This window comes from Moschus berezovskii, chromosome 10 (assembly GCF_049115385.1).
Source record: "Moschus berezovskii isolate FMDL1 chromosome 10, NW_MosBer_1.0, whole genome shotgun sequence".
NCBI classification, from domain to species: Eukaryota; Metazoa; Chordata; class Mammalia; order Artiodactyla; family Moschidae; genus Moschus; species Moschus berezovskii.
The window spans coordinates 48,139,123-48,166,096 of record NC_142469.1 but is presented as its reverse complement, the minus strand read 5'-3'; the positions used below and the strand labels follow the sequence as shown (position 1 = coordinate 48,166,096).

At 41.6% G+C, this 26,974-nt stretch overlaps 1 protein-coding gene across 2 annotated transcripts in view; it reads left to right on the top strand.

The window, feature by feature from the left end:
* The window catches only part of SOBP (sine oculis binding protein homolog), a 171,429-nt gene that overhangs the window by 45,379 nt on the left and 99,076 nt on the right, over window positions 1–26,974 (top strand). For both annotated transcript variants that reach the window (XM_055432834.2, XM_055432833.2), the window contains exon 4: window positions 223–374. In XM_055432834.2, coding sequence (XP_055288809.2) covers window positions 223–374 — 152 coding nt within the window. The remainder of the gene's footprint in view (window positions 1–222; window positions 375–26,974) is intronic.

The following is a 26,974-nucleotide window of genomic DNA, read 5'->3' as shown; positions in this document are numbered from 1 at the left end:
GGAAACATAGGAGCCAACCAAAAAAAAGAAAGAAAGAAAAACTAGAGAGAAAAAAGCACTAAGTCTTTCCACCAAGAGCTGGTTATTTTCTTAGGTCAGATAGTGGTGAGGTACTGAAATTAAGATCAGACCTCAAGTAATTCTCTGAGGTTCAGGGTGTGTCTTAAGTTTGAAGGGATGTTTGCTTCTGATATGAACATTTTTCTTATACTTTTATTATAGAAGATGATGTGTCAAATGTACAAATAATGTGTGCCTGGTGCCAGAAAGTGGGAATCAAGCGCTATTCCCTGAGTATGGGAAGTGAGGTGAAAAGCTTCTGCAGCGAGAAGTGCTTTGCCGCCTGCCGACGAGCCTACTTCAAGAGAAACAAGGTAAGAGCACCGAAGAGAGGCGGCCCGTGCAGGCCTCACCGCCCCGTGCGCATGCGCCTCTTAGCTTCTAGCCGACATCACTGCGCACCCCGTACTTTGATTCCTTCTGTTTTGTCTGCTCTTTTTCTCTGTCATACTTAACCTTCTGGATTAAGGAGCCCCCTTCTAATGTGTAACCTGTCCTTCAATTTCTCTTATCTTGGTGTTTGAATTCTGAGAGGGTGAATGAATCTGATGAAGACACGGTGGTCGCAGCCGGTATTCTAAGTGAGAGTGTCTCTCTGGCAGCACAGTACTAGACGAGGGTCTATGAAAGAGAAGTGGTAGGAATTTCCTGTCAAGGCTGAAAAACTAGCCACAGAAGCATGGCCAGAAAGCTTTTAGTCCGCTCAGCTTTATACTCATTTGCACAGCCAGTGTTGCTCTGGCTCTTTCCAAAATCCGACCCACAAATTCTAATCAGGAAGAAGTCAAGTTTTTCTTGACACCTTACATTAAAATTGATTGATATTGAGAGAAGATGAAATAATGAATATATGAACCAACCTTGCTCACACAGCGAAGTGTTTGTGAGAAGCATGGTGGGTGAACACAGGAACAGCCATGGTTATAGTTTCTTTTTTTGTTTTGTCTTAAGACATCTCAGATCTGAAAGTGTCCTTTCAGAATAGCGTTAGCCACCATTGATGGGTAATGGAATGCATGATGTTTTTACAATCAACATATACACTCAGTTAATTTCCTAATCTTTTAAGAACCGCTGTTGCATTTTGCCACTAATAATTGAAGTCAATTGCTAGTTCTTGATGATTTTCCATTGATCTGCAAATCTTCCTTAATTCATAAAATCGTCCACATTTTGCTAAGCATTTCCATTATACAGTATAAAAATCTGTCCTTCTTTGAAGCAAACAGTTACTGTTTTTTTAAGTCTGATATTTGCAATCCTGAAATGCTAATTTGGGGCTCACTGCATTGCAAGAAGCACTGGTGCAGCAAATTATCTCCTTCAAATTTGGGTCACATCATTCGGCCAAAAAACATAATGCCAAAAGAATTAGGCTGCATAATTCAGCGAGGTGGAATTTTAGTAGCAGTCTCTAAGAATTAGTCTCATAATCTTCACTGGAACAGGGAGACAAGTAAGGAAATTGGAATTCTTTGGGGACAGTCAACAGTTCACTTTCCCTTGGGAGGGGCCTCACGAGAGGGGCTGGTGAGGCTTTAGAGGAGGGTGGTTGGAGCAACGCATGGGAGACACGTTTTGTTTTAATATTTGGGGATTAAAATGATCTCTGAGACCCTGGGGCTCCCGTTTTGAATGCTGAGCACTGGGGTAACAATCACAAGAGTGGGCCCAGAGCTTTCATCTTCAAAGCCGTACTTACCACAACAAAATACTTTGCATTCCATCCCAGAAGATGGCTATAGAACAGGGGTTTTGTCTTTCTATGATTCCAAAGGGCTATGGGTCTGAATCTTGGTGGACTGCCTGTAGTGAATAAAATCAAGCAAGATAAATTTGTTACAATCCTGGTAATACATGTTACACTTTGCACAGTGATCCAACTTTTTAAGCCTTTGATAAAAGACATCTGATTCAATTTGAAAAAAAAAGTCCATAAAATATATATGTATAATACATATCATATATGCAACATATACATATTTATAATTATAAAGTTTAAGGTCAAACTGAATTTAAACTTCCATAGCATACAGTTTTGAAAAATGGATAACGGGGAGCCAAGATAAGAGTATTTGGAATACTTAGTAGGTAAAATCAGCAAAGGGAGAAAGACCATTACTTTTCACTTCCTGCAAGTAGTTATTGGGGTAGTTCTTTGAATATCCTGTAAAACCTGGGAGCGGCAGTGACTTGAAGTTTAGCCAGTGACTTTGAGGGCTGACCCCAGCAGCCCATTAGTGTACATACAATACCTGTCTTCTCTGCAATCTTCATGCTTATTTATGTATTCCAAACCTCTGCCGCACTAGATGGTCTCGTTTTTCAGATAGAGAAATAAACTGGTCACATCGTTTGCTGGATTCTTTTTTTTTTTTTTTTAATTTCAAGAGTGTTATCTCTGAAACAATATCCTATTGTATTACCATAAACATGTACAGCTGCTGCATTTCTGTTAACTGATAGGATTTTGTGGTCATTTCATTTAGGGCTTGGGTTTCCTAATGGATTGTATTAGATACCAGTCTCCATCCTGCCATTTCTAAGAACTTCTGTACTAAGCCCCAGGGTGTTCCTCACTGAAGACAATAGCAAATAGCTACTTCTGTTCTTGTATCATTTAACAAAGTCTTTAGTCCTCATTATTAAAATTGTGGACTGCTTAATCTTAGAGGGCAGAATTCCTCCCATTCCTACATAAAAGATTTTCTGGTTAAATTCTACACTTCTAAATACTGAGAAGTGGATGGAAAACAGAGTGAATAATGTGTATGCAGAACAGAATTTTGCCTTAGGTATAATGTAGAATCTAAAAAGACATGTAAAATTAACTATGTTGTAAATTATGCTTTATAATGACAGCCCGCTTCTTGGTAGATAGCATGCTGGGATCTAAAAATGGTCTCTAAGTTGAACCCAAATTGCATGCATAACTTTACAAAGAAAAATCCTGGTAGAAAAGGTAGCTAATTAGGAGCAGTATTCAGCTGACCTCTGTTTTGTGTCTGAGCAACACCTGCATTTGTGAATGTAAATTGGACAGCTGTGCCTATGCTTCCCTTGCCATCCTCTTCACAAATGCTTGGGTATAAAGGCAGGAACTGATTTTCTGCTAAAAAACAAAGACAAAAATAGCCCAACTCTCAGAATGAAGGCCCGCTGAAAATTGGCTCTTTAAATTTCATTTGCCTCTCAAACCTTCTTTCTCCTGGGGTCTCTGTGTTTGTTTGATGGAATAGGTTAAGAATGACACATCCCTCTCTTCCAAACCCTGGTGCTGTGAAGTAAGGGGGGATGGAAGAAAGCCAAGTTAACCCTTTGTGGCATGTAGGTTATAATTTTAAACCAACTTAAAATTCAATTTGAAGAGTAATTTGGATTGCTGTAAGTATGTAGGCTTTCTTCGGAATGCTTCTGCTAGAACTGTGAGTCACAGCTGTATTCATTTAAGGAGCCCAACTACCAGCTTACACATTTCAGGATGTTGGCTCTAGGAAGTGTATGGTGTTGATTCATAATCATATTTCATAGAATCCTTATCCCCAACAGGCTCGACTGCTGACTCCAAAGTGTTTGAAACAATGGGTAAGACAAATACTTTTGTAGTCTGTGGGCATCAGCCGAACAATGGGATGTCAATCTCATTACTTGATGCACTGCTGACTTTTCAGGGAACTAATAGCTTATTCTTTTCCCAGCCCCTTCTTGAGGCCACAAGTAGAGAACAACTTGAGAACATTTCTAGCCTAGTGTTTTGCCTACAAGTTGGAAAGTTGCAGACTCCTTAGTGGTTTTGTAAGAAATGCTGAAGTGTTTAGTCCAACTAATACCAGTTTTACTTTGCACAATAACAGACACTTAAAAATATTCTTTCCTAAGGGAGTGATGCCTTGTAACCATTATCCCACTTAGAACAAGAGTAACAAACAAGACCACAAATAGTAGTCATTTCCAAATATCCTGTGTTTGATCTTTTCCCTTCTGCATGGGAAATATCCTGTTGTCTAAACTGATGTCTACAAATCAAGCAGGAAATCAAAATTCAAGACAAACGGCTAACACAGGCAATGTAAAGAAGGTTTTCTTTCCTAATTCAGATACCAAATTTATAGTGGTCTCACTGATACTTTAGTAATAGATATAAATTCCTAATAGCACCAAAGTTTTGCTTCTTTGTTCTAATTTTTCTGTAACTTGAGATAGAATAGATGGAAATATGTCTTCAGTATCACAACATTGCTGTTCTTCCACAGACTATAGTGGGAAATTATCTATGTAGATAAGAGATAAAGATGAATTAAAAATAAAAAGGTTATATAGACAGAAACAACATTTGCAGATGATATCAATAAGATCTTCATAACAATCTTGGTAATAATAACAAATATTCAATGAGGAGAATATTGTATAGTAAGCATTTCCTTTACTTTCAAGCTATATCACTGGATACACAGCATGTATCATCATAGTATTTGGAGTTACATTTTATTTAGACTATTGGGCTGTTTATTAAACTTGAATATATCCTGGGGAAGATTCTCAGTTTCAGACCTCATATAGAACCTAGTAGTGCAGAAGAAATGTATAACAATTGCTTTGTTAATCTAGTGATTAACCTACTTTTTTTCATTTAAACACCTGCAAGATTTAATTTGCAAAATGGCTATCATTCATGAAGGTTTAGGGAAAGACATTAAATTACCTGTAATTAATGTCCCAGTTGCCTGAAGCTTAGGCCACGGACTTGCTTTTGCCAGTTGTTTGCAAGTGTTCTTGATTGACGAGAATTCTTAGGGAGCACCAGATTTCTTCCTGTAGATTCACCATGTTTTTATGGGGTGCCATTTTTTTTGGTGCCAGTGTTTTTATGGGGTTGAGATTCTATGACTGTATACCTGCACTCTGGCCTGGAGAATGTCTGCTTTGGTTCTGCATTGTCTTTGAACTGTGCTGCAAGCCTGCCCACTGCCTGCCTGTAGAGAGGCTGCTGCCTCCCAGGACTTTAACCCACAGGCCAGAGGCTGAATTAGTTCCTTTTCAGTTACAGCAAACAAAGGTGTCCTCAGGAAGCTTTGGGGGAAAGAATAACAAGCCCACCTGTTTTCTTGTTCTCTAGTATTTTGAAATATGGGATGGAATATTGATGAAATTCTGCAAATAAGAACCTGTGAAAAAAACACCAGCAGAGGAGAGGAACTGTGTAGTCCTTTGAAACACATTCAGGGTAAGGGTAGAGCAAGAAAATTCTGGCCAGAGAAATCAGAAGCAAATCAGGTTAAAGTGATGCCTGGACCCTTGAGGAGAGGCAGAAAGTCTGAGGGCAGAGCTTCTGCAGGCCAGGTAGGATCTAGTGCCCTAGGAAGCCATCAATCAGAAGCCTGGGGGAAGGGCATGTGATCTTGAGTTTATCAGAACACTTGAACACTACTTGAGAAACACTGGTCTAAGGGACCCCCAGAACACAAAGAGAATGGGGCAAGTGAAAGAAAGAAAGGGATTGCAACCATGTACTGAAGGAAAGGAAGCACAACCATGTCCCATAGTTTTGAATGGGCTACATGTTGGGATATTGTGGGGAAACAAATAATTTTAAACTATTACCCAGAATAGATGTCAGCTTCTGGATATTTTAGATTAAGTATGAAGAGATGATTAAAACTCCAAATAGCTTCAAGCACCAATACTTTATTCTTCTTTTCAATGAGCAGAAGGAAGAGGGGCTACTTTCCATAGATCCAAATCTCGTAACCCAGAGAGCGATACACAGGGTAACTGACATAGATGTTTGAATGTTAATTTTCAGACAGTCGGTCTCTGGCTATCCTTCTGGTGATAGCTAATGCTTTACACTTAAATCAAGTTTTTCTCATCTGAACTGCCGGTAATTATCCAATCCATCTCAAAGGCACACTCCCTTTTAACATTAACCACAGTGTCAGATTGCATCAGCTGCATTGTGCTCTGGTGGCTGTGGCTGCAGAGTGATGAATGTTTGTGCTCTGAGTTCCTCGTCCAGTGTCTGTTTGGTTAGTGGGCAGTTCAGGGAAACAAATGATCAGGAAGGGGTTTAGTTATTTGGGACCTGCGTTCTCCTTATTGATCCAGTCACTTGCATCGTCAACTTTCTCACCTTGCTGCTAACAGTGTTTAGGTTTAATGAGCTTTTGAAGAAATATCTAATGGCTCATTTTCATGTCCTTCTCCAATCGTCAGCTCCATGCAGCTCAGAGTTACTCTTTGTGCTGATTTTAAAAGGAAGGTGTCATGCAACTGTACTAGTAACGACGAGGAGGGGGAGAAGTTTCTAAGAGTGCTTAGTGCACTGTCTGGAGAAACCAAGAGAGATGATTGTGCATTTTCCTAGGATTGTAGTTATGCTCTGTAAATTCAAATGCTTCGTTAAAAATGTTAACTGTCTAAATAAGTGCATGCATAAGACAGGCCAGGTGGCTTGCTTTGAGATATTTTAAGATAGTAGTTTGAGTCCAGAATTTCTCTCATACACTTTTGCAATGTCTGGTCATAAAACCTAGTACGCCCAAGAGGGCCATATGCAGGAGATGCAAACTATAGGCACACCCGTGGTTATTTTTATTTCTCTCCCATCTCAGTACCTCTGGATAGCTTTTGTACACATAAGCAAAAGTGTGAACTGGGCAAGCCACGTGCAATTCTTTGTTCCTTGGGCTCTCTGCTCTTTGTTCTTATTCTCACAGATTAGGATGGAGTAAAGAAAATCTTGCAGCAGAGGGCCACTTAATTTCTGCCCCAGCAGCTCAGACTGAGAATGGGAAATTCCCTAGGTCGCTATCCACTCTTAGGGTGGCCATGCACACAGTAAAGTCTAATGTCTCCTGACAGGCTGCCCTTGGAGGTTACAAATGCCAGTCTGTTGTATTCTCTGTAAACACAGACTGTGGGCCAGAGCAGAGCCCTACTACAAGCTCTGGAAGGCAGATCAATGGTTTAATGAATCCATAAAAGATGCTTGAACTCTGCTGCAATTTACTGAGCACTCTAGTTAAATGAAACTACTGTAGTCTTTAACAAAGATGGAGATAATCAATGGCCATAGATAGAAGCCAGTGTCTGGTAATCACAACCTCCTGGAATTTGTGCTGTGGTCTCCTTGCTAACAGAGTGTTAGTCAGGTCAAGGCCCTGTATTGATATTTTCTGAAATGTTTGAGCTGAATTTGGCCTGGAGATGACATAAGTGTAGCAGTGCTACTTCTGTGAGAACTATTTTTAAAAGCTATGAGATGATATGTAAAATAAATTTTTCTTAAGGCAGAATAATTAAGCTCAAGAATTTTATTTCTTCTAACCCGTGGTGGCTTTGAAAGGCATCCCCGTGATGAAAAGTAAATAGGTGAATAAAATTCATTCTTGATTAAGTCCTCAAAATGTCAAATTGCACAGTGTTAAGAGCCCTGATTAATCTTTCTGTGGTAAAATATTCCTCATTAGTTTGTTGTGGTTAAGGGTTAACCTCTTCTATTATAAATTCAGATATTAAGGTATTTAACGTATTTTCTGCTTAACTTATCTTCTAATAGAAGAAAATATAGTTAGTAGATGTGCATTTTTTACTTCCAAATGTGCTTTGGAAACATACTGATTTGTGAGAGAGTTTTGGATGCATGTAGGAGAATTCCTTCTTAAATATGTTGAAAGGTATTTGAAAGTATGTAATCACTTTTGATTGTGAGAAAACAACTTTGGGATGATTATTTTTTCCCACAGAGATAGTAGATTTTATGACAAATGAAAGATTTTGCATCTAATTTTTGTTGCAAAAACTTAAACTGAGTTTAAGAGTCTGCTCTCTTAATGCGGGCTCCTACCCCAATGAGTATATTTGAGGGGTTCAATGGATAATAGGAGTTTTGAGGTATAAAGACTGCAGTCTTCTTCACAGGCAAGTATCACAAGATAAATTGGTGATTTCTACATGGATCCAATAAATCATATGTTATCTTGTATTCTGTTTTGATAGAAAGGTTGCATATTATTTATAATGTGGCAAGCAGATCTGTGATTGCACATCCAATTCTTTGCTATAAGAGCCTTTGAAGGACCTGATACTTCCTATGATCATCTGTAGGACTGCCTGTTTCATAAGTTGGAGCAGTTTAAGTTGTTGGTGTCAAATGATTTAGAGATACAGAGATCCAGGAGTAGGTGAGATAAAGCTGGGCAAAAGGTAAAAATAAGGGGGATTTGTCCAACCAGAGGAAAGTGCCTCTGTGCTGTCCTTTTGTTCGTTTTTGGCCAAGCTTAAGAAAAAAATCCTTGTTACTTATTCATCCATTCATTCTTAGAAAATAAAATGAAAAGTATATTGAGCTCCTGTAATGCGCTGGGTACTATTTTAGGCTTAGTGGCTACATCATTGAGCAAGAGAAAAATCCCTGCCTTAAAGGGACTTACAGTCCATTCTTGAAGGGAGATAGATAATATACAAGTTAAAAATATGTATGTATTGAACACAATTTCAGGTAATGACATATGCTAAAGAAAATGTAGGGTGAGGGGATAGTGATGAGGTACTATTTTGTACATGATGGTCATAAAAGTTATCTCTGAGGAGGTGAAATGTGGGTAGGGACAAAATGAAGTGATGGAGTAGTCATGTGAAGCGTTTACAGCAGAGGGCTCCAGAGAGGAGGGGGAGCGAGTGAAAGGCAGCGGTCAGGCAGGAACAGTTTTGGCATTTTTGAGCAATAGCAAGAAGGCCAGAGTGTCTGCAGTTGAATGATCAAGGTGGTTAGTGGCCAGGTCATGTAGGCTGGAGAGGTAATAGTTTGGATTTTATTCTAAGTATGTAGGCAGCTATTGGAAGGTGTTGAATAGGGTGCGTGACATCTGATTTTTGTTGTTGATTGGATTTCTATATCAAGGAAGTAATACATTTAAGATCCTGGCGGCAAAGGGGATTTTGAGAGTAAGAAAGGCAACAGCATTCCTGTCAAAGTTGGGTGTGTCTGGCAATAGAAAATTTAAAATATCGTTTTCACTGAATTATTCATTCGTAGTTATGAAACATTTCCCAGTAGCAAAAGTGTGTTGAACCAATTTAGGTTTCTTTTTCGTTCGTTCTTTTTTTGGGGCATACTGTGGGAAGAAATGAATGAAGGATGGATGTTGTTGGTTAAATGTTCTGACACAGCAGTTTTCTTTCTGTGGGGTTGACAAAGCTTGCTACCAACCTAATGGGGAGGTTAAGGCCTCAGGAGGCAAGCTCAAGTGCCATATGGAACCCAAGTCTTTTCCTGGGAGACATGTAACAAATACAGGCCTTCTCAAGCTCTACCCCTCAAAAAAGCATGATGAAAAGGAGGTGGAAACTTTGAAGGGACCATCTTTGGATCAAATTATTTAAAGTTTGTTTTAAGTGTGTTAGTCACTCAGTCGTGTCCGACTCTTTGTGACCCCATGGACTGTAGCCTACCAGGCTCTTCTGTCCATGGGATTCTCCAGGCAAGAATACTGGAGTGGGTTACCATTTGCTTCTCTAGGGGATCTTCCCAACCCAGGGAACAAACCTGAGTCTCCTGCATTGCAGGCAGATTCTTTACCAACTGAGCCACCAGGGAAGCCCAATTTATTTTAAGAGTAGACTGAATTTGGTGACTGCATACTTTTAGTGTGTATTAGAATTTTTTAATGCAAGTAGCAGAAGACCCAACTCAAATTGATTTAAGCAATGAAAGGTGTCTTTTATCTGATGGAACTGTAGAGTCCTAAGCTAGAGTATACTTCAGGGTAGGTTGATCCTGCAGTGCAGTGGTCTTATCATGGTCTCATTTCTTCTCACTTCTATATTCTTCTGGATAGAGTGTTGACCATATTCCAAGGCAAGCTCCTCAGGGCCATGGAATGGCTCCTATCAGCAATCAGGGCTAGATATCTCTTCGTTCACATCCGATAGAAGACAGAATGCATATGGCCTAGTGTTCTGAGCAAAAATGTTGAAATTCACACTCATTGTCTGTGCTGAAGTCACATACTTAGGCCTGAATTTGGGACTGTGACCAGAGCAATGGATATTTGAATTAGCTTGAGCCAGTGATGATTCCCTTCTGACAATGGAGTTAGGCTCATTTTCCTCTAAAGCCCATGGGAAGCTGCATGGGGGAAGGGTAGTTACCAGAATGAAAATCTGGACACTTTTTAAAGAGGGATGAGAGGTCAGTGTGATGGCTGATGATATGTGCCAGCAAATGTCCATGAGAGAGAAGTGATCTCATGACGTTGAATTCTTTACACAACGACCATGTCATGCCCATCAACTTTTGTCATGTGGGAGGACTCTGAAACTCGTGTGTGGACTGAAAGATAAAAATGTGGTTAACATTCATCAAAGGGCCCTTAGATGCACTACCTCATCTATCCAGGACCAGCTGCTTTGACAAACCCAATAATTAGAATGTTGGTTTCAGTGCCAGGACCAAAGTGCTGACTCTTTTGATTCTTTTTGGACTCTATAGAACACGAGATTGCACAGAGCTAAGACAAAGGGATTGTAGTTAGCTGTTAGATATACTCATTTAGGGAGAGGAACAAGGGTGCAGTTAGAACAGCAGATAACCCAGCATGTGGCTTCATCAGTGTAGTGGCCTGGGAGTTGTTGGCCATGGACCATATTGGATGTGGGGAGTCAGATGCCTGGGACTAGATGGTGATGGGATGAGGCTGCTGTTACCCATCAAGAGTTGGCCTGCTCGCCCATACATTTAAACTTCTCTCTCTCTGGCTGAAAACTGAGTCTGCTAAACTGAAGGGAAGGGAGAGTGTCCAAATTGTGATTTAGTCTGAGGCTGAATACATCAAATTCAGGTAGGCAAAAGAGCAGAGACCTTGGAGACTTCAGCTTTCACTGTTATTAGTTAATTAATGAATCAATGTAACAAATATTTGTTCAGTAGCTACCATGTGCCAGACACTGTGCTAGTCATTGGAACTACAGTGGCCAAAAAAATGAATAAATAAAAGCCCTAGTTCCTGCCCTCATGAAGCTTACAGTCCAGTGGGGGACAGAGATTTGTTTAAATGAGAATGCAGTTGTGAAATTACCACTGTGGTGAGAGATATGATGGTGTGGGCACAGTGCTGTGAGGGCCTCTCATAGGGAGATATGATCAGTTGGGAGATCTGGAAGCTTCTCTGAGAAAGTAGTGCTTGAACTGAAGTCTGAGAGATCGGAAGGGGTGTTAAGTAGGGAAAGGGGGGAAGGATGAACTCACTGGGCTGACAACACAGCAGCATGATTTCCAATCCTGGCCCTAGGTTCCTGCTGCTTTGCTTATTTCAGGTTCTTTTGGAAGGAATGGAATTTTACCTACAAGCAAGAGAACAATCGAACAAATAAACATTCCCTAGGACAATAATCTCATTTATCCATTTGTTTGTGTGTTCATTCATCCATTTATTTATTCATCCCACCAACCTTTAGAAATGCATGACTTGCCTGCTGGCCTCTGCCTTCTTTGATCCTTCACTCAACCTCAAAACTATAGAGTTCACCCACTGGTACTAATTCATTTCAGGGAGTATATTGACAGCACGTAACTCCTGTGGGTAGAGGCAATTTGTAAATAAATAATAATCAAAATAAGGATAAGAATAAGAACCCAAATCAAATCCCTTATGATTATACAGTGGAAGTAAGAAATAGATTTAAGGGACTAGATCTGATAGATAGAGTGCCTGATGAACTATGGACGGAGGTACATGAATTTGTACAGGAGACAGGGATCAAGACCATCCCCATGGAAAAGAAATGCAAAAAAGCAAAATGGCTGTGTGAGGAGGCCTTACAAATAACTGTGAAAAGAAGAGGAGCGAAAAGCAAAGGAGAAAAGGAAAGATGTAAGCATCTGAATGCAGAGTTCCAAAGAATAGCAAGGAGAAATAAGAAAGCCTTCCTCAGTGATCAATGCAAAGAAATAGAGGAAAACAACAGAATAGGAAAAACAAGAGATCTCTTCAAGAAAATTAGAGATATCAAGGGAATATTTCATGCAAAGATGGGCTCGATAAAGGACAGAAAGGGTATGGACCTAACAGAAGCAGAAGATATTAAGAAGAGATGGCAAGAATACACAGAAGAACTGTATAAAAAAGATCTTCATGACCAAGATAATCACAGTGGCATGATCACTCACCTGGAGCCAGACATCTTGGAACGTGAAGCCAAGTGGCTTTAGAAAGCATCACTATGAACAAAGCTAGTGGAGGTGATGGAATTCCAATTGAGCTATTTCAAATCCTGAAAGATGATGCTGTGAAAGTGCTGCACTCAATATGCCAGCAAATTTGGAAAACTCAGCAGTGGCCACAGGACTGGAAAAGGTCAGTCTTCATTCCAATCCCAAAGAAAGGCAATACCAAAGAATGCTCAAACTACCGCACAATTGTACTCATCTCACACGCTAGTAAAGTCATGCTCAAAATTCTCCAAGCCAGGCTTCAGCAATATGTGAACCGTGAACTCCCAGATGTTCAAGCATGTTTTAGAAAAGGCAGAGGCACCAGAGATCAAATTGCCAACATCCGCTGGATCATGGAGAAAGCAAGAGAGTTCCAGAAAAACATCTATTTCTGCTTCATTGACTATGCCAAAGCCTTTGACTGTGTGGATCACAATAAACTGTGGAACATTCTGAAGGAGATGGGAATACCAGACCACCTGACCTGCCTCTTGAGAAACCTGTATGCAGGTCAGAGAGCAACAATTAGAACTGGCCATGGAACCCCAGACTGGTTCCAAATAGGAAAAGGAGTACATCAAGGTTGTATCTTGTCACCCTGCTTATTTAACTTATATGCAGAGTACATCATGAGGAACGCTGGGCTGGAAGAAGCACAAGCTGGAATCAAGATTGCTGGGAGAAATATCAATAACCTCAGATATGCAGATGACACCACCCTTATGGCAGAAAGTGAAGAGGAACTAAAAAGCCTCTTGATGAAAGTGAAAGAGGAGAGTGAAAAGGTTGGCTTGAAGCTCAGCATTCAGAAAACAAAGATCATGGCATCTGGTCCCATCACTTCATGTGAAATAGATGGGGAAACAGTGGAAACAGTGTCAGACTTTATTTTTTTGGGCTCCAAAATCATTGCGGATGCTGATTGCATCCATGAAATTCAGTTCAGTTCAGTTCAGTTCAGTCGCTCAGTCGTGTCCGACTCTCCGCGACCCCATGAATCACAGCACGCCAGGCCTCCCTGTCCATCACCAACTCCCGGAGTACACTCAAACTCATGTCCACAGAGTCGGTGATGCCATCCAGCCATCTCATTCTCCGTCGTCCCCTTCTCCTCCCGCCCCCAACCTTTCCCAGCATCAGAGTCTTTTCCAATGAGTCAACTCGTCGCATGAGGTGGCCAAAGTATTGGAGTTTCAGCTTTAGCATCAGTCCCTCCAATGAACATCCAGGATTGATCTCCTCTAGAATGGACTGGTTGGATCTCCTTGCAGTATAAGGGACTCTCAAGAGTCTTCTCCAACACCACAGTTCAAAAGCATCGATTCTTCGGCGATCAGCTTTCTTCACAGTCCAACTCTCACATCCATACATGACCACGGGAAAAACCATTGCCTTGACTAGACTCCTTGGAAGGAAAGTTATGACCAACCTAGATAGCATATTAAAAAGCAGAGATATTACTTTGCCAACAAAGGTCCGTCTAGTCAAAGCTATGGTTTTTCCTGTGGTCATGTATGGATGTGAGAGTTGGACTGTGAAGAAAGCTGATCACTGAAGAATTGATGCTTTTGAACTGTGGTGCTGGAGAAGACTCTTGAGAGTCCCTTGTACTGCAAGGAGATCCAACCAGTCCATTCTAAAGGAGATGAGTCCTGGGTGTTCATTGGAAGGACTGATGCTAAAGCTGAAACTCCATTTCTTTGGCCACCTCATGCGACGAGTTGACTCACTGGAAAAGACTCTGATGCTGGGAGGGATTGGGGGTGGGAGGATACGGGGACAACAGAGAATGAGATTGCTGGATGGCATCATCGATTCAGTGGACATGAGTTTGAGTGAACTCCGGGAGTTGGTGATGGACAGGGAGGCCTGGTGTGCTGTGATTCATGTGGTTGCAAAGAGTTGGACACGACTGAGCAACTGAACTGAACTGAATTGGTATCAGAAAAGCAGCAATGACAACAGAGAAAAGATTGGGTCAAAATGTGCTGATTTGAAAGAGAGCAATAGTGTCATTATTGTCTGATAGATATGGTTGGAAATAAACCTAACCCCTTCCCACCCCCTACCCATGACACTGAGTGTGAAAAGAGGTTTGGTTTTGTTATAGAAAGAAACTGTAGAGCTATGATGGGCTTCCCTGGTGGCTCAGGTGGTAAAGAGTCCACCTGCAATGCAGGAGGCCTGGGTTCGATCCCTGTGTTGGGAAGAATCCCCTGGAGGAGGGCACAGCAACCCACTCCAGTCTTCCTACCTGGAGAATCCCCATGGACAGAGGTGCCTGGCAGGCTACAGTCCATGGGGTCGCAGAGAGTCGAACATGACTGACTAAGCCCAGCACATAGAGCTATATTAACATTAGTGTGAGGGCAGACAGGAAGTTTGGGTGATGATATATTCCAACAAAGAGGAATGCTTATTGACACGCAGGTCCCCAGACTACAAGTGTGATAAAATGGAAACAGAGCAGCACGTCTGCTGGCGTGCCAACACAGGGTGATTCTCAGGGCACAGTGGTGTGGCGGGAAGTGAGGAATCCCCGTCCTTTCTTTGGATTCTTTGTTTCAGCCTTGTGTTTCATTTACTGGCTAGGATCAGGATGACAAAGCCATAGACATGTGGTAATAATAAAAGGAGGTAGGTGAATCAGATTTAATGTTCCTGGGTCTTACTGGGTGATGTGGACATGGCTATTCTAAATCAAGGGGGATCACTCTTGAGGATGCCAGGTGGAGAAGGTGACCCTTATCAAGTTCCGCCATACCTGTACCTGCCCCAGGTGACTGTGAATGGAAACCCAGTACAGTTCAGCTGGAGTCAGTGGCCCCCTTTTCAGTTCCAGTAACTTCTGAAAACTACATATAGTGACTGTCGTCTCCAAAAGAGGCTGATTTTAAAACTGTGATGAAAATGGCTAACAGCAGGCTGAAGGTTAAAGTAAAAAACTTAAAAACCATAAAATCTGCCTGGAGGCTATTTAAGCAAACTGTTTTTGAGGCACAGATGGTTCATATACCTCTGAGCCAAAAACAAAAAAGTAAAAAAGGGACAGTAAAGCTGGCGTGATTAAGCAGACAAGTATGAAAGTTTTATTAGTACTAAAAAGGCATCCTTCAGAAAAGTGAAAAATCTGTCTCAGGAAACTCAGAAGACATGTTAAAGACCAGTGAGAAATGGAGAGGGCAAATGGATGACATTTCAAAAAGCAACCAAAGATGGCAAAAACATGTAACGTGTATAAGTACCTAGGGTATCTGTGCTCCTGGGACATCAGAAAGCAGTGTGAGAGAAAGATGTAGTGTGTGGAGAGTTGGGTGTAGCCTCCCTGTCCTGCAGAGCAGTTTTTATAGGGAAATCGATGCACCTTAAATGGTGAGTTGAATCTCCAAGAAAAATCAGCTGAGGCATGTTTGAGAAGCTTATGTGTGGTAAATCAGAAGGTCCAAAGCTCATGAAGGAAATAAATCATGATGTTGCTATTAAAAATTGTAAGCATACTTGAGAAGTGGGAAATCACTGAGTGGGACCCCTCTCTGGGGGGACCCCAGAGTGCTTAAGGGTGCAGTCGTGCAGTGTGTTCTGTGTATGTGCAGTGCAGGGGCGTACACATATGCATACACAGAAAGTCCCCAGATTTTAGGTTGCTGATCTTCCGTTATCCTAATTTTGAGAGAAGTTAGACTCTGAAGAATCACAGAACAGTACAGAGTTTGTAGGGTTACCTTTTGAGAAACCTCCCCTGAGGAAAAAATACAGTACTTGTGTTTTGAGTTAACATTCAATATCTGTTCAGTTCAGTTCAGTCACTCAGTCGTGTCCGACTCTTTGCGACCCCATGAATCACAGCACGCCAGACCTCTCTGTCAATCACCAACTCCCAGAGCTCACTCAAACTCATGTCCATCGAGTCGGTGATGCCATCCAGCCATCTCATTCTCTGTCGTCCCCTTCTCCTCTGCCCCCAATTCCTCCCAGCATCAGAGTCCTTTCCAGTGAGTCAACTCTTATGTAAACCTAACTAAAAAGGACCAAGGGGCTTCCCTGGTGGCTCAGATGGTAAAGAATCTGCCTTCAATGCGGGAGACCCTGGTTCGATCCCTGGGTGGGGAAGATGCCCTGGAGAAGGCAACGGCTATCCACTCCAGTATTCTTGCCTGGAGAATTCCATGCCCAAAGGAACCTGGCTGGCTACAGCCCATGGGGTCACAGAGTCGGACACGACTGAGTGATAACACACACACATACAAATGACCAAATATAGCCTTGCAAAATGTCAGGTAAGTTTGGATTTTCAAAAATCTAAGTAATTCACTTAGAGTTTGGCTGACTCCCTCTGAAGGGACCCTTGAGGAAAATAAATAACCAAAGGCAAGGAATAAAGCCTAGCCTTGGATTAAGAACCCAGGTAGGGAGTGGATGATATTCCTCAGAGTACAGTTAAATTAATAGCATTCCATCTCAGGGTTGTCACTTAATATACTGATTGCTTGTTTGGGAGTAGATATCTAGGAAGGAGGAGAAGTTTATTTTCTCTAAGTTGCATTCATTTGAAAAACCACAGAGAAATATTTGCAAAATATCTCTATTCCCCCTTGCCCTCTCCCCCTGCTAACCTCTGCTCTACAAATATATTATAAAGTAACCTGACATCAGATGCAATTCCATTCACTGAGCTGTCAGCTAGCATGATGGTGGTGGTGGTTTAGTTGCTAAGTTGTGTCTGACTCTTGTGACCCCATGGACTGTAGCCCACCAGGCTCCTCTGTCCATGGGATTTCCCAGGCAAGAATACTGGAGTGGGTTGCCATTCCCTTCTCTAGGGGACCTTCCGCAGTCAGGGACTGAACCTGCATCTCCTGCAATTGCAGGTGGATTCTTTACCTCTGAGCCACCAGGGAAGCCTGTCAGCTAGCATAAGGGAATGAAAAGTTACAGTTTCCATACTATTAGATATGGGCTATCTCTTAGCATCTTCAGAGAGGGGAACTTGGTCCTGTGTGAAGGGAGCTCAGTTGTGCTCCTTGCCTAGACTAAAAACAAAACAAAACAATCTTTGTTTGGCTGCATTAAAGACAGGTTTTTAAAGTGCACAAAAATACATTAGACTATATGCTGATAATCAAGTTTTGTCCCATCTTCACAGGAAATGTGAAGTTCATTCTTCTTTAGCCTGAGTTTTACAAAAGACTAATGCTGAACTTTAAAAGAGTTGACATAGAGGATTAAATATATTTTCATTAGACTCTAGGCTATGCAAATATGGGACACAAGAGCCTGAAAAGATATTCTGTTGAGGACAAAAGAACCAGTAATAAAACCAAAGAGTTGGTACAGATAAATGTAATGATAGTGTACTATGCCTCCTAACACTCACAGGTAACCTTTGTAGTTGGCCACCATGGAGAAAGACTGGGTCAGACTTCATGGCAGATGGTTTAATACATAGTGCGTATATTAACCCACCGAGGCAGCCCTGGAAACCCAAGCAGGTTGTTAATGATCGTGTATAGCAGTCATGAGCTGCTTCTGCTCTTGCAATAAGGTATTCAGATGTCATGCTTCAGGGTTCAAGTTGATGAGTTTCTGGGTTGGGAAAACATTTTCCCCTTTGTGTTGCAGTGCACAGCTGATGAGGCATGCTCCAGGGAAGGGGTGATTTAGACTATGTCAGCTGGATGGAAGGGAGACAAGGTGGACTCATCTCCCAGGTCCGTGATTTAGTTTGACTTCTTACTTCTGGTTAAAATGGTACCAGCGAGAGTACACAGAGTGTGAGGGATTTGTGAATCAAATGTGAAGGCAGTGGACATGACTGCTATAAATCCAGTGAAACTTCGAATCTGATTAGCAAGTCAATACTGATTAAAAAAAAAGATTCCCAATCCTATAGCCTGTTAGCACCATAGAGAACATGTACCAATGATGTAATTTTCATTTTCCTATGCCTTTAATTGTTTAATAAGTAAAAAAAAAAAAGTACTAGCTTCCCAAATTCCAGAGTATTAAAGTTGACTTAAAGAGTGGTAAGGAATCCGCCTGCCAATGCAGAAGACGCAAGAGACACAGGTTCGATCCCTGGGTCGGGAAGATCCCATCAAGTAGGAAATGGCACCCCATTTCAGTATTCTGGCCTGGAAAATTCCATGGGCCGAGGAGCCTGGTGGGCTACAGTCCTTGGGGCTGCAAAGAGTCAGACACCACTGAGCAACTGAGCACACAAAAAGTGAATTAAAAACAGATAAACGCCAGAGAATTAATTATGAAGAGGCGTACTCCCAAGGCCAGGAATGGAGCTCATAGAAATTATTTGTATTTATTGAAGCTTAAATCAAGACAGCCAGAATTATATAGAAATTCGGGAAGAATTGGGTGAAAAGTTTAGAGGCCTTATCGTGTTTCATTTAGGGCATTGTTTTGTATTAAATGTGATGAGAGAAGAAAATTAAAGTGCACCAAAGTAAACAGAGGCGATATTAACATTTCCATTCCCTGCATGCAGAAGTCACCTCCTCATCCAAGCCGTTTTGCTCACTTCCTCTGCATTTCTAATGCAGCCATTTATCACTTACCAAATATCAGTGAAATTTAATTCTTTATAACTATGAAATTCAACTCTAGATGAGGAGATGTTTGACTCACCAGGACCTGAATACTTAGTCTGGGGCTGACAGTGGTGATGTGGATCTCAATTTCTTTCTCCCGGTGTATGCAGGGAGATAGGAGGATATATTAAAACCTATATCAAAGTGATTATTACAGTTTTCCTCCATCACCTGTGCTCTCCAGAGACATCCAGGGCCTGGAAGTCACCAATCATGTTGCTTTAAACCAGCTGTGCAGGGTGTGACAAGTGGGGATGTGGGCCTCATTCATTCCTGCGTAGCCCTGCACTCATGGGGCTCCTCCCTCCCACACCTGGAAGGCCCAGCTTCCTCTCACCAGGGATAGGAAGAAGCTGATTGCTTCCATCTTGGTTGTGGGTCCTGAAATAACTCCCTCTGTCACTCAGCCCCTCCCCAGGGGCTGCTGCTAGCAAGACTAGAAACAGGGGGACCCAGCGCTCTTGGCTTGAGCCAAAATACTGGCCTCGGTTGGGGAAGTGAAAGGCTGGAGAGAAGCACAGGGGTTTGGGTACAGATCATGTCTGTGGGGCCAGTGAATGAACCCGCAGCTCAGTTAGGTTCTCCAAGGCTGGACCTGTCTCAGGGCTGGGTGCCATGGAACACAGAAATCTGAGACGTGGTTTCTGCTCAGAAGAATGTCTGCTTGAATGTGTGTTTGCCTGTGCTTGCGTGAAAATTGACCTCATGCAGCACTTTTATTCCTTTACCCACTTATGCTTCATCCACAGCACACTGGGCAGCGCTGTGTAGCTGGGGAGACAAAGGTAAATACGGAGAGGTCTCTGCCTCCAAGGCTCTCATTGTTGAACAGGGGAGACTGACATGTAAACAAATAATATGGTGCGAGGCGGGCTGAAACAGATGTGGGCAAGAAGAACTGGGGCCCAGATGGGGACTCCTGCAGCCCAGGGGCCAGCACGAATGAGCGCATGTGAGGATGGAGACCAAAGTGTAAATCCAAGAAATGGGATGGCCAGGAACAAAGCTAAGGATGGTGAGGCAGGAAAAAGGCTCTGAGTCAGAAACGAGAGCTCCACATGCCACATGTTAAAACACAATGGTATAATCCTCACTGCCATTCCCACGTTATGTTTTAACATTTTTAAAACGTCACAGACATTATAGGAATACTTAACATCGTTCTGTCTCAGTTTTATCGGAAGCTTCTTCTACAGGAGAGAAAGGAAGCAGGGAAGGAGACAGCCCACAGGACTCATGACAGACATGTAAAGAGTTGTGTGTGTATCTGCACACTTCTTGGACTGTTCAGAATGAAAGTGCTGTTAGAAAGCTTCTGCAGCGTCCTCCTTGTACAGACGAGAAAAGAGAAGGGGTCACACAAGCAGTGAAGGGCAGATACCTCAGTTCCTGCGAGTGGGGTGAGGCCTCAGAGCGGAGAGTGGTAATGGCGGTTGTCTGCAGAGCAGTGGAAACCACGCTTCTAATTAGAATATCAGTATTAGTAAGTGCACATATAAATTCTATGAAAGGGCTTAGTATGCTATTTTTCAAGTTTTTATTTTCCATGAACCTGTGGTGAGAAATAAATTTCATTTTGTAATTTAGTATAGACTCCCCCCATCAAACACACACACGCAAGCTCATACCATATTCATAGTATCTAAGTCACTTTGATGCTAGCAGTTTCTTGATTTTACCAGAAAGTGTCATCAGAAGGTTTTCCCACAATTATGTCATAACTGCAACCTGGCTGACAGCAACTGTAAGATGCATCACGATTTTAGAAGTGTTACAATGTGAAAAAAGGTTTAAGCTTTAGAATACATAAAACAGGGCATATCTATTTAAAACTGAAACAAAAGTTTCATGAAACAATACTTAATTTTCTATGTTATGTACTCTGATATTTTCTGTTTTGTTCTGTTCTATTTCATTAAAAAGTTGCTGGTTGGCTCTCATGAATGGACTGAGAACCCGGCTTGAAAATAGATGAATAGATAGATTTGTATTAAATGTAGTTAATGACTTCCCTGGTAGCTCAGCTGATGAAGAATCCACATGCCAGTGCAGGTGACGCAAGAAATGTGGGTTTGATCCCTGTGTCAGGAAGATCCCCTGGAGAAGGAAATGGCAACCATAGCGTACTGGAGAATCCCATGGACAAAGGAGCCATGGGGTTGCAAAGTTGGACCTGACTTGAGCATGCACGCACACGTTATGGCACAATAGGGATCCTTCAAGTTCTCACTATTGGATTCTCCCTGACCTTAACTCTACAATTTTACTAGGTTAAATTGAGGCATTCCTATCAGCTATTCTAAACTTTCATTGTGGACTGTCTTAATTGTCATATGTATCCCTTAAAATGGCCTATGGCTGCCCCATTTATAATTTGTTTTCAAGTATGCATTTGTCTTGATGGAAAACTTAAAAGTGATGGATAGACTGATCAGACAGGGAAAGCAAACCTCACATTTTAATATGCTATGCCAAGCTCTTCAATCAGGTAAAAATGAAGTAAAGGAAGGTAGAGGTGACTTGGTGAAGAAAGCCAGGGGGATGGAGGGAAATTGGACAGGGAGGAGAGATCAGAGAAGAGGTGTGAGGGAGGAGGAGCAGCCTCCCAAACAGCTTCCACTGTAGTTCTGAGTCTTGGGCCAAAGGTGATGAGTTAAATGACCAGACTATCCAATGTTTGGCCTGGTTTTCTCACCACAGTCAATGAAACAACAGCTAGGCCTGTTCCAGGTCAGAGCTGCACAGCTTATCATGACATGAGGGCCATTCCTCACAAGGGCTGGCAATGCCAGGGGAATTGTTTGGGAGGACAACTTGGCTGTCAAGGAAAGAGTGGTTGAATCTAGTTTTTAGTGGGTTGATGAAGAAACGACAGTGAAGGCTTTCCCCATTTAAATAATTCAATACTCACAGCTAGATTAGACATGAAGTGAGGATGGAGTCGGACATGAACCTACATAGAAGCCTGTCTGGGGCAAGGGTTCTTAACCTCTTGTTTGAATCGTGGCCTTCCTGGGTGCATCAGCGTGGATGTTTTCTCTAGGGAATAAATATACACACAGATTTTACAGATAGTTTCATGGACTTTCTGAAATTCATAGTCCCCTTGATTCCAAGTTTAGAGTTGTAACTAAGGATTACAGGAGGTGGGAGAACTCAGTTCCCCATCTGTTCTAAAAGTTAGAGTTCTTCCCTTAAACCAGAAATAGAAGACAAAAGGTTTTCTGACCTATGCAGCCTATAATAGAGATTTGGAACAGGTGGAGGTGAGATGTAAATCCGTTAGCTTGAGAGATAATACGAGCAGCCTGTGGGTTGACTGCTACTGCTGGATGTCCCCAGACAGATTTTTGGAATACGTGTCGAATGGGACTTCCTTGTAGCTCTCCTGCCTGCAATGCAGGAGACCTGGGTTTGACCCCTGAATTGGGAAGATCCTTTGGAGGAAGGAATGGTGACCCACTCCAGTATTCTTGTCTGGAGAATCCTATGGACACAGGAGCCTGGCGGGCTACAGTCTGTGGGGCCACAAAGAGCTGGACATGACTGAGCAATTAACAATACAATAATAAATAATAATTTCTGCCTTAGTGACAGAGATGATGCTCCTTCTGTAGGCCTTGAGAATCAAACGGCACATTTTTTTCATCAATTTGTCCAGTACTTGGAGCAGACAGATACTTCTTAAAATGAATGTCATTAAAGTCACAAAAACTGGTGATGTTATGGACAGGTTCTTCCATCTGCATTGCAGAGATATAACAGATGTGGGGAAGCCATCAGTCTTAGCAAGATACTGGATTAAATAACAGTTGATGCCTGGATGTCCTGTCAGATGCCTTGTAATACTTAACCGAACTCCTTGCTACTTTTAAAGGAATTTAACTGTCAGCCCATTTAATGCTCATCTCCAATGTGAAAATTTTAGATGAAGGCTATTTAGTTTAATTTACCAAGATGTCCCTTCATGTTTTGGGGAGGGAAGGCAGGGCAGGAGTCCATCGGAGCTGCCCCTTTGCAGAAGTCTGGAGCACACATGACACAGAATGGCTTCTGTGGGTCACGGTGGTGTTTGTTAGGTGAAAGCAGTGCCCCCATGCTTCTGTCTACCACTCCCACTCTGGAGAAAAGTATCATTCATACCACCATCCTGCAGACACGGGAATGGTCCAAGCACTGACCATTCTTTCTTTAGGGTTGGAGGGCGAGCTAGGGAGAGACTGTAGTTCTGAGAGCCTGCCTGGGACTGTAGATTTGACTGCTTGGTCAAATCCAGCAGCTTTGTGCTGCAGTTAGATTTTTGTTTTTTTTTTAACCCCCTTCTGAGGGAAATCTGTGATGATATTTTTTTTCTCTGCACAGGTGCTAGAATGCATTGCACAAATACAAACATATCCCACTTCATGAGAAAATTTGGAAGTCATTTTCCTTCCATCTGTCTAAAGTAGACTGTGCTCTAAAACTGGCCATGCACCCACCCGTTCTCCCACACACCTTCCTGATGACAAGGAGGAGATGGCATTGTAAGAGCAGGGAAAAAAAGAGAGATAAACCCCAGGAGGCATTTAAAAGGATGGCTTATTAGTATCATTTGGGCAGCTATGAATAACACATGGCCACTTCTGGGGCTGCATATGATACCCAGAAGAGTAGCCTGGATTTTCCTTCCCTCCTCCCTCCCATTCCAGTGTCCCTTTATTAACAGATCACTTTCTCCATGTAATTTCCAACTCCCTGCCGAACCTGAGCATCCTTTGATCACAGCTCCTTTTCCTGTATCCACAGTGAGTTCTCACCCACATAAGGTAGGCAAGCAGCACTCTTTTAGAAAAGGGAGGTCGTTGCCAGAGGCTGCTGCAGCTGTAAGCGCTCCGCAGTCAGACAATCAGAGGCCCAGCGGGGCACCTTCTGAGAGCAGCTGCATAGCTCTCCTCGCGAGCTCTCCAAGGCCCTGGACCCTACGTGCAGATTCCAAGCTACATTTAACACAATTGCCCATCAGCACTTAGGAAGCAGTTACCACAGAAACCCAGCAGAGACCAATTAGTCACATGATTAAATTAATTAAAATAACCCAGGGCATCTGCCATCTTGCCTCTTTCTGCTACAGATAGCGCCTGACCCAGACAGAACTGTAATTGGTTAGCAACACTGTTGTGTCTCTACATCCTAGAATTGTCTTCTTACCACGGAAGGGGGTTCTCCTAATTTGCTTGTCTTTCCCTAAAGAACTCTCTTGGGTTGCTTTGGAAGATACTCCTTCCCTATAAGCCAGGCAGTATCAAATTTACCAAACATCAGATTTCATAAACAATGGGATTTGTTATGTTGGAGATAAGAAGATTTGGAAATATTTGCAGTTGCACAGTGGAAGACTTTCGGAGGTTCTTTAATGAGGGCTTTAACAATACATGCCAGAGAGTGCTCTGTAATATGCATTCACAGTTGACCTGAGAATTCTGTGGCAAATCAGGGAAACCAGACCTCAACTCTGCTTGTTAAAGTAACAGAGGTGTTATAACAGGGCACAGGTGACCTGTGTTCTAAGATGGTCCTGAGTCAAGGATGGTGTGCAGTGATCCCACTTAGTGGCTTGTCATTTGTAGAAGGTAGAAAATGCACACTCTAAAGCTAATGCAGTGTATCAGTGCTTCGTCCTTGGTATGCTGAATGACCTGATAATGGGCTCTCTAAAACCTGAATGCAGTCAGAGGTTTTCTGTTATATCAGCGTCATACTTGTACATGCACACACACAAATCAGCTCACTCAGACTCTCACACTGCTCACAATAGTGTGATCTCCATCTCTTAGACACTTTTCTGGAGACCCTCCTTATCTATCGCACCTGAGAACAGATGATTGAGCATGATATAAAGATACCAAATGAGGTAATGGTGTGGCTTCCCAATTCTCTTTCTTTGTGAATCAGCTTGACAGAATGGCCTGAATTAATTATTTAGTCCGACTGCATTAATTTGTGCCTAACAAAGCTAGTGACACAGTCTTGTCCACAAACCTTGACTCTGAGCAGGAGAATCCTGGTTATTATACACGAACAAGAGGCAGCATGTAAATAGTCAGTTGGGGTGGACCTTTCAGCAGCTGTAGGCATTGGCCTGTTTGAACTTACTTCTTCCTGGGTGAATCAGAGTCTATAGTCAGACCTCAGAACAGATGTGTCCATCTGGCAGTTCTGAAAATCAGGTGACTGATGAAAGAAAGCTGCATGGTAACTCAAAAAACTGTGGCCTGACCTATTATGGAGTGAGCCTTAAAGGAAATCAATTGATGGGATGTCACTAGTAGCAATAGTAGGAATAAGAAGACACGTTTCTATCACATTTTGTCATTTACAAAACAGTCACGTCCCTCCAGGCTTGGATTTAGCCTTTCCTCTGATCTTCACCAATTGTGTTATTTAATTACACATATTTTGTGTGCACTTGGTACATTCACTTTGTTACTGGTGCAAGGATTACTTTGCAGATAAACATACTATGAATGCAAAGCAGAGCTAAAATTAAGGGAGAGAAAATGTATTTCACATTTTATAAAATTTTTTTCTTTGAAATAAACGGAAAAATGAAAACATACGAAACTTTCTTTGCATATATAATTAATAAATACTTCCAGTAGAGGTGATTTGAAAAATAAAAAATATATTTTAACTATTTTATTATTAAATAAAATATTAAAAATATTTATTAAATATTAGTGCCTCTGTGAACCATAGGCTTACTTTTACCAGCAGAAAGCTGTTTCTGTTATTTCCATATAAAATTTTTCTCAAGCTGTGAAAAATTATGGAATATGCAGCCATGGGGGAGCCTGGTGGACTGCCATCTCTGGGGCTGCACAGAGTCGGACATGACTGAAGCGACTTAGCAGCAGCAGCAGCAGCAAAAACTGTTAAGGGCTACTCTTTTGAGAATGGCAAAATGAACCACAAATCAAAGTGTGTCTTAATTCCTATAGTTGCACATCAGGTGTGGTCAAAATTAGTCAAACTTTCAGAAAGTTATTCTAAAATGTTTCAACAGATAGACACTGAGTGCCAAGAGATTTCACATTGCTAACATTTTGTACAGACCAGACTTCATTATCCAGGAACTGAGCCTTCACAGCAGTGCATGGGTTTGCCTGTCATCATCATCACCCCAAATTCTGGCTGCCAAGAGGAACTTTGAGGGAGCAAGATTGATTATGGAGGGGATATTAGTTATACATGTTCAATTGCAAATTTTATATTAGCCTTTGTCTTATGTGATTCAGACTTCTCTCACCCTATCAAAGAGGAAAAGCAGAAGGTGACTGTACAATTTATGAATAATTTCCCCCTTCATTCTGCCTCCACTTTCCCATGTCTTATTAATATCCACTGTATATCGACAAGAATATGAAATCTGAATGTTTTAAAGTGACGAAGCTAAATGCAGGATCAATCCTGATATGCTTCTGAGATTGACACATTGTGAAAAAAAATCACAAAGTTAAATTTCTATGAAAATTGGGATTATACGAAGTGGTTGCTGCCTGTATTGATTTTTAGCCTTTTCATTTGCTCTTCCTGGAAAATCTTGGTTCTGAGTACTTACTGACACACTTAAATTGTTAAGGAAATCAACTTGAGAGAAAATGAAATATTTTGGAAATGAGTTTGTGTCTCTTCTATTTTCATAAAGACCTAGTTCTTTAGTAGTAAAGAGACAGGGCAATTTGTGGAACTGCATAGTAGCTCCACCATGTCTTTTCAGAAATGAGAGAGTGTATAAATAAATTAATAAACAAAATTATGTTAATAAGTAAAACTGCATAACATCAGGGCTACATGTTTGTTCCAATGTGCTAATTCATAGCACACTAGGGAAGGTGACAAAAAAAAATTAAACTCACTCTAGTGATATTAAAAATTGAGCACTTGTTATTCTATTCAACAAATATCTGTTAAGACCCTCAGTCCCCATCACTCTAACGTCTTTTGACTGCTTTTCTTTTCATAGCATATACTACTACCGGATATCATATATTTTTATTTGTCTATTTTTCTATTGTCTGTACTTCCCATCATAATAAAACCTTGTGAAGACAGCAGTTTT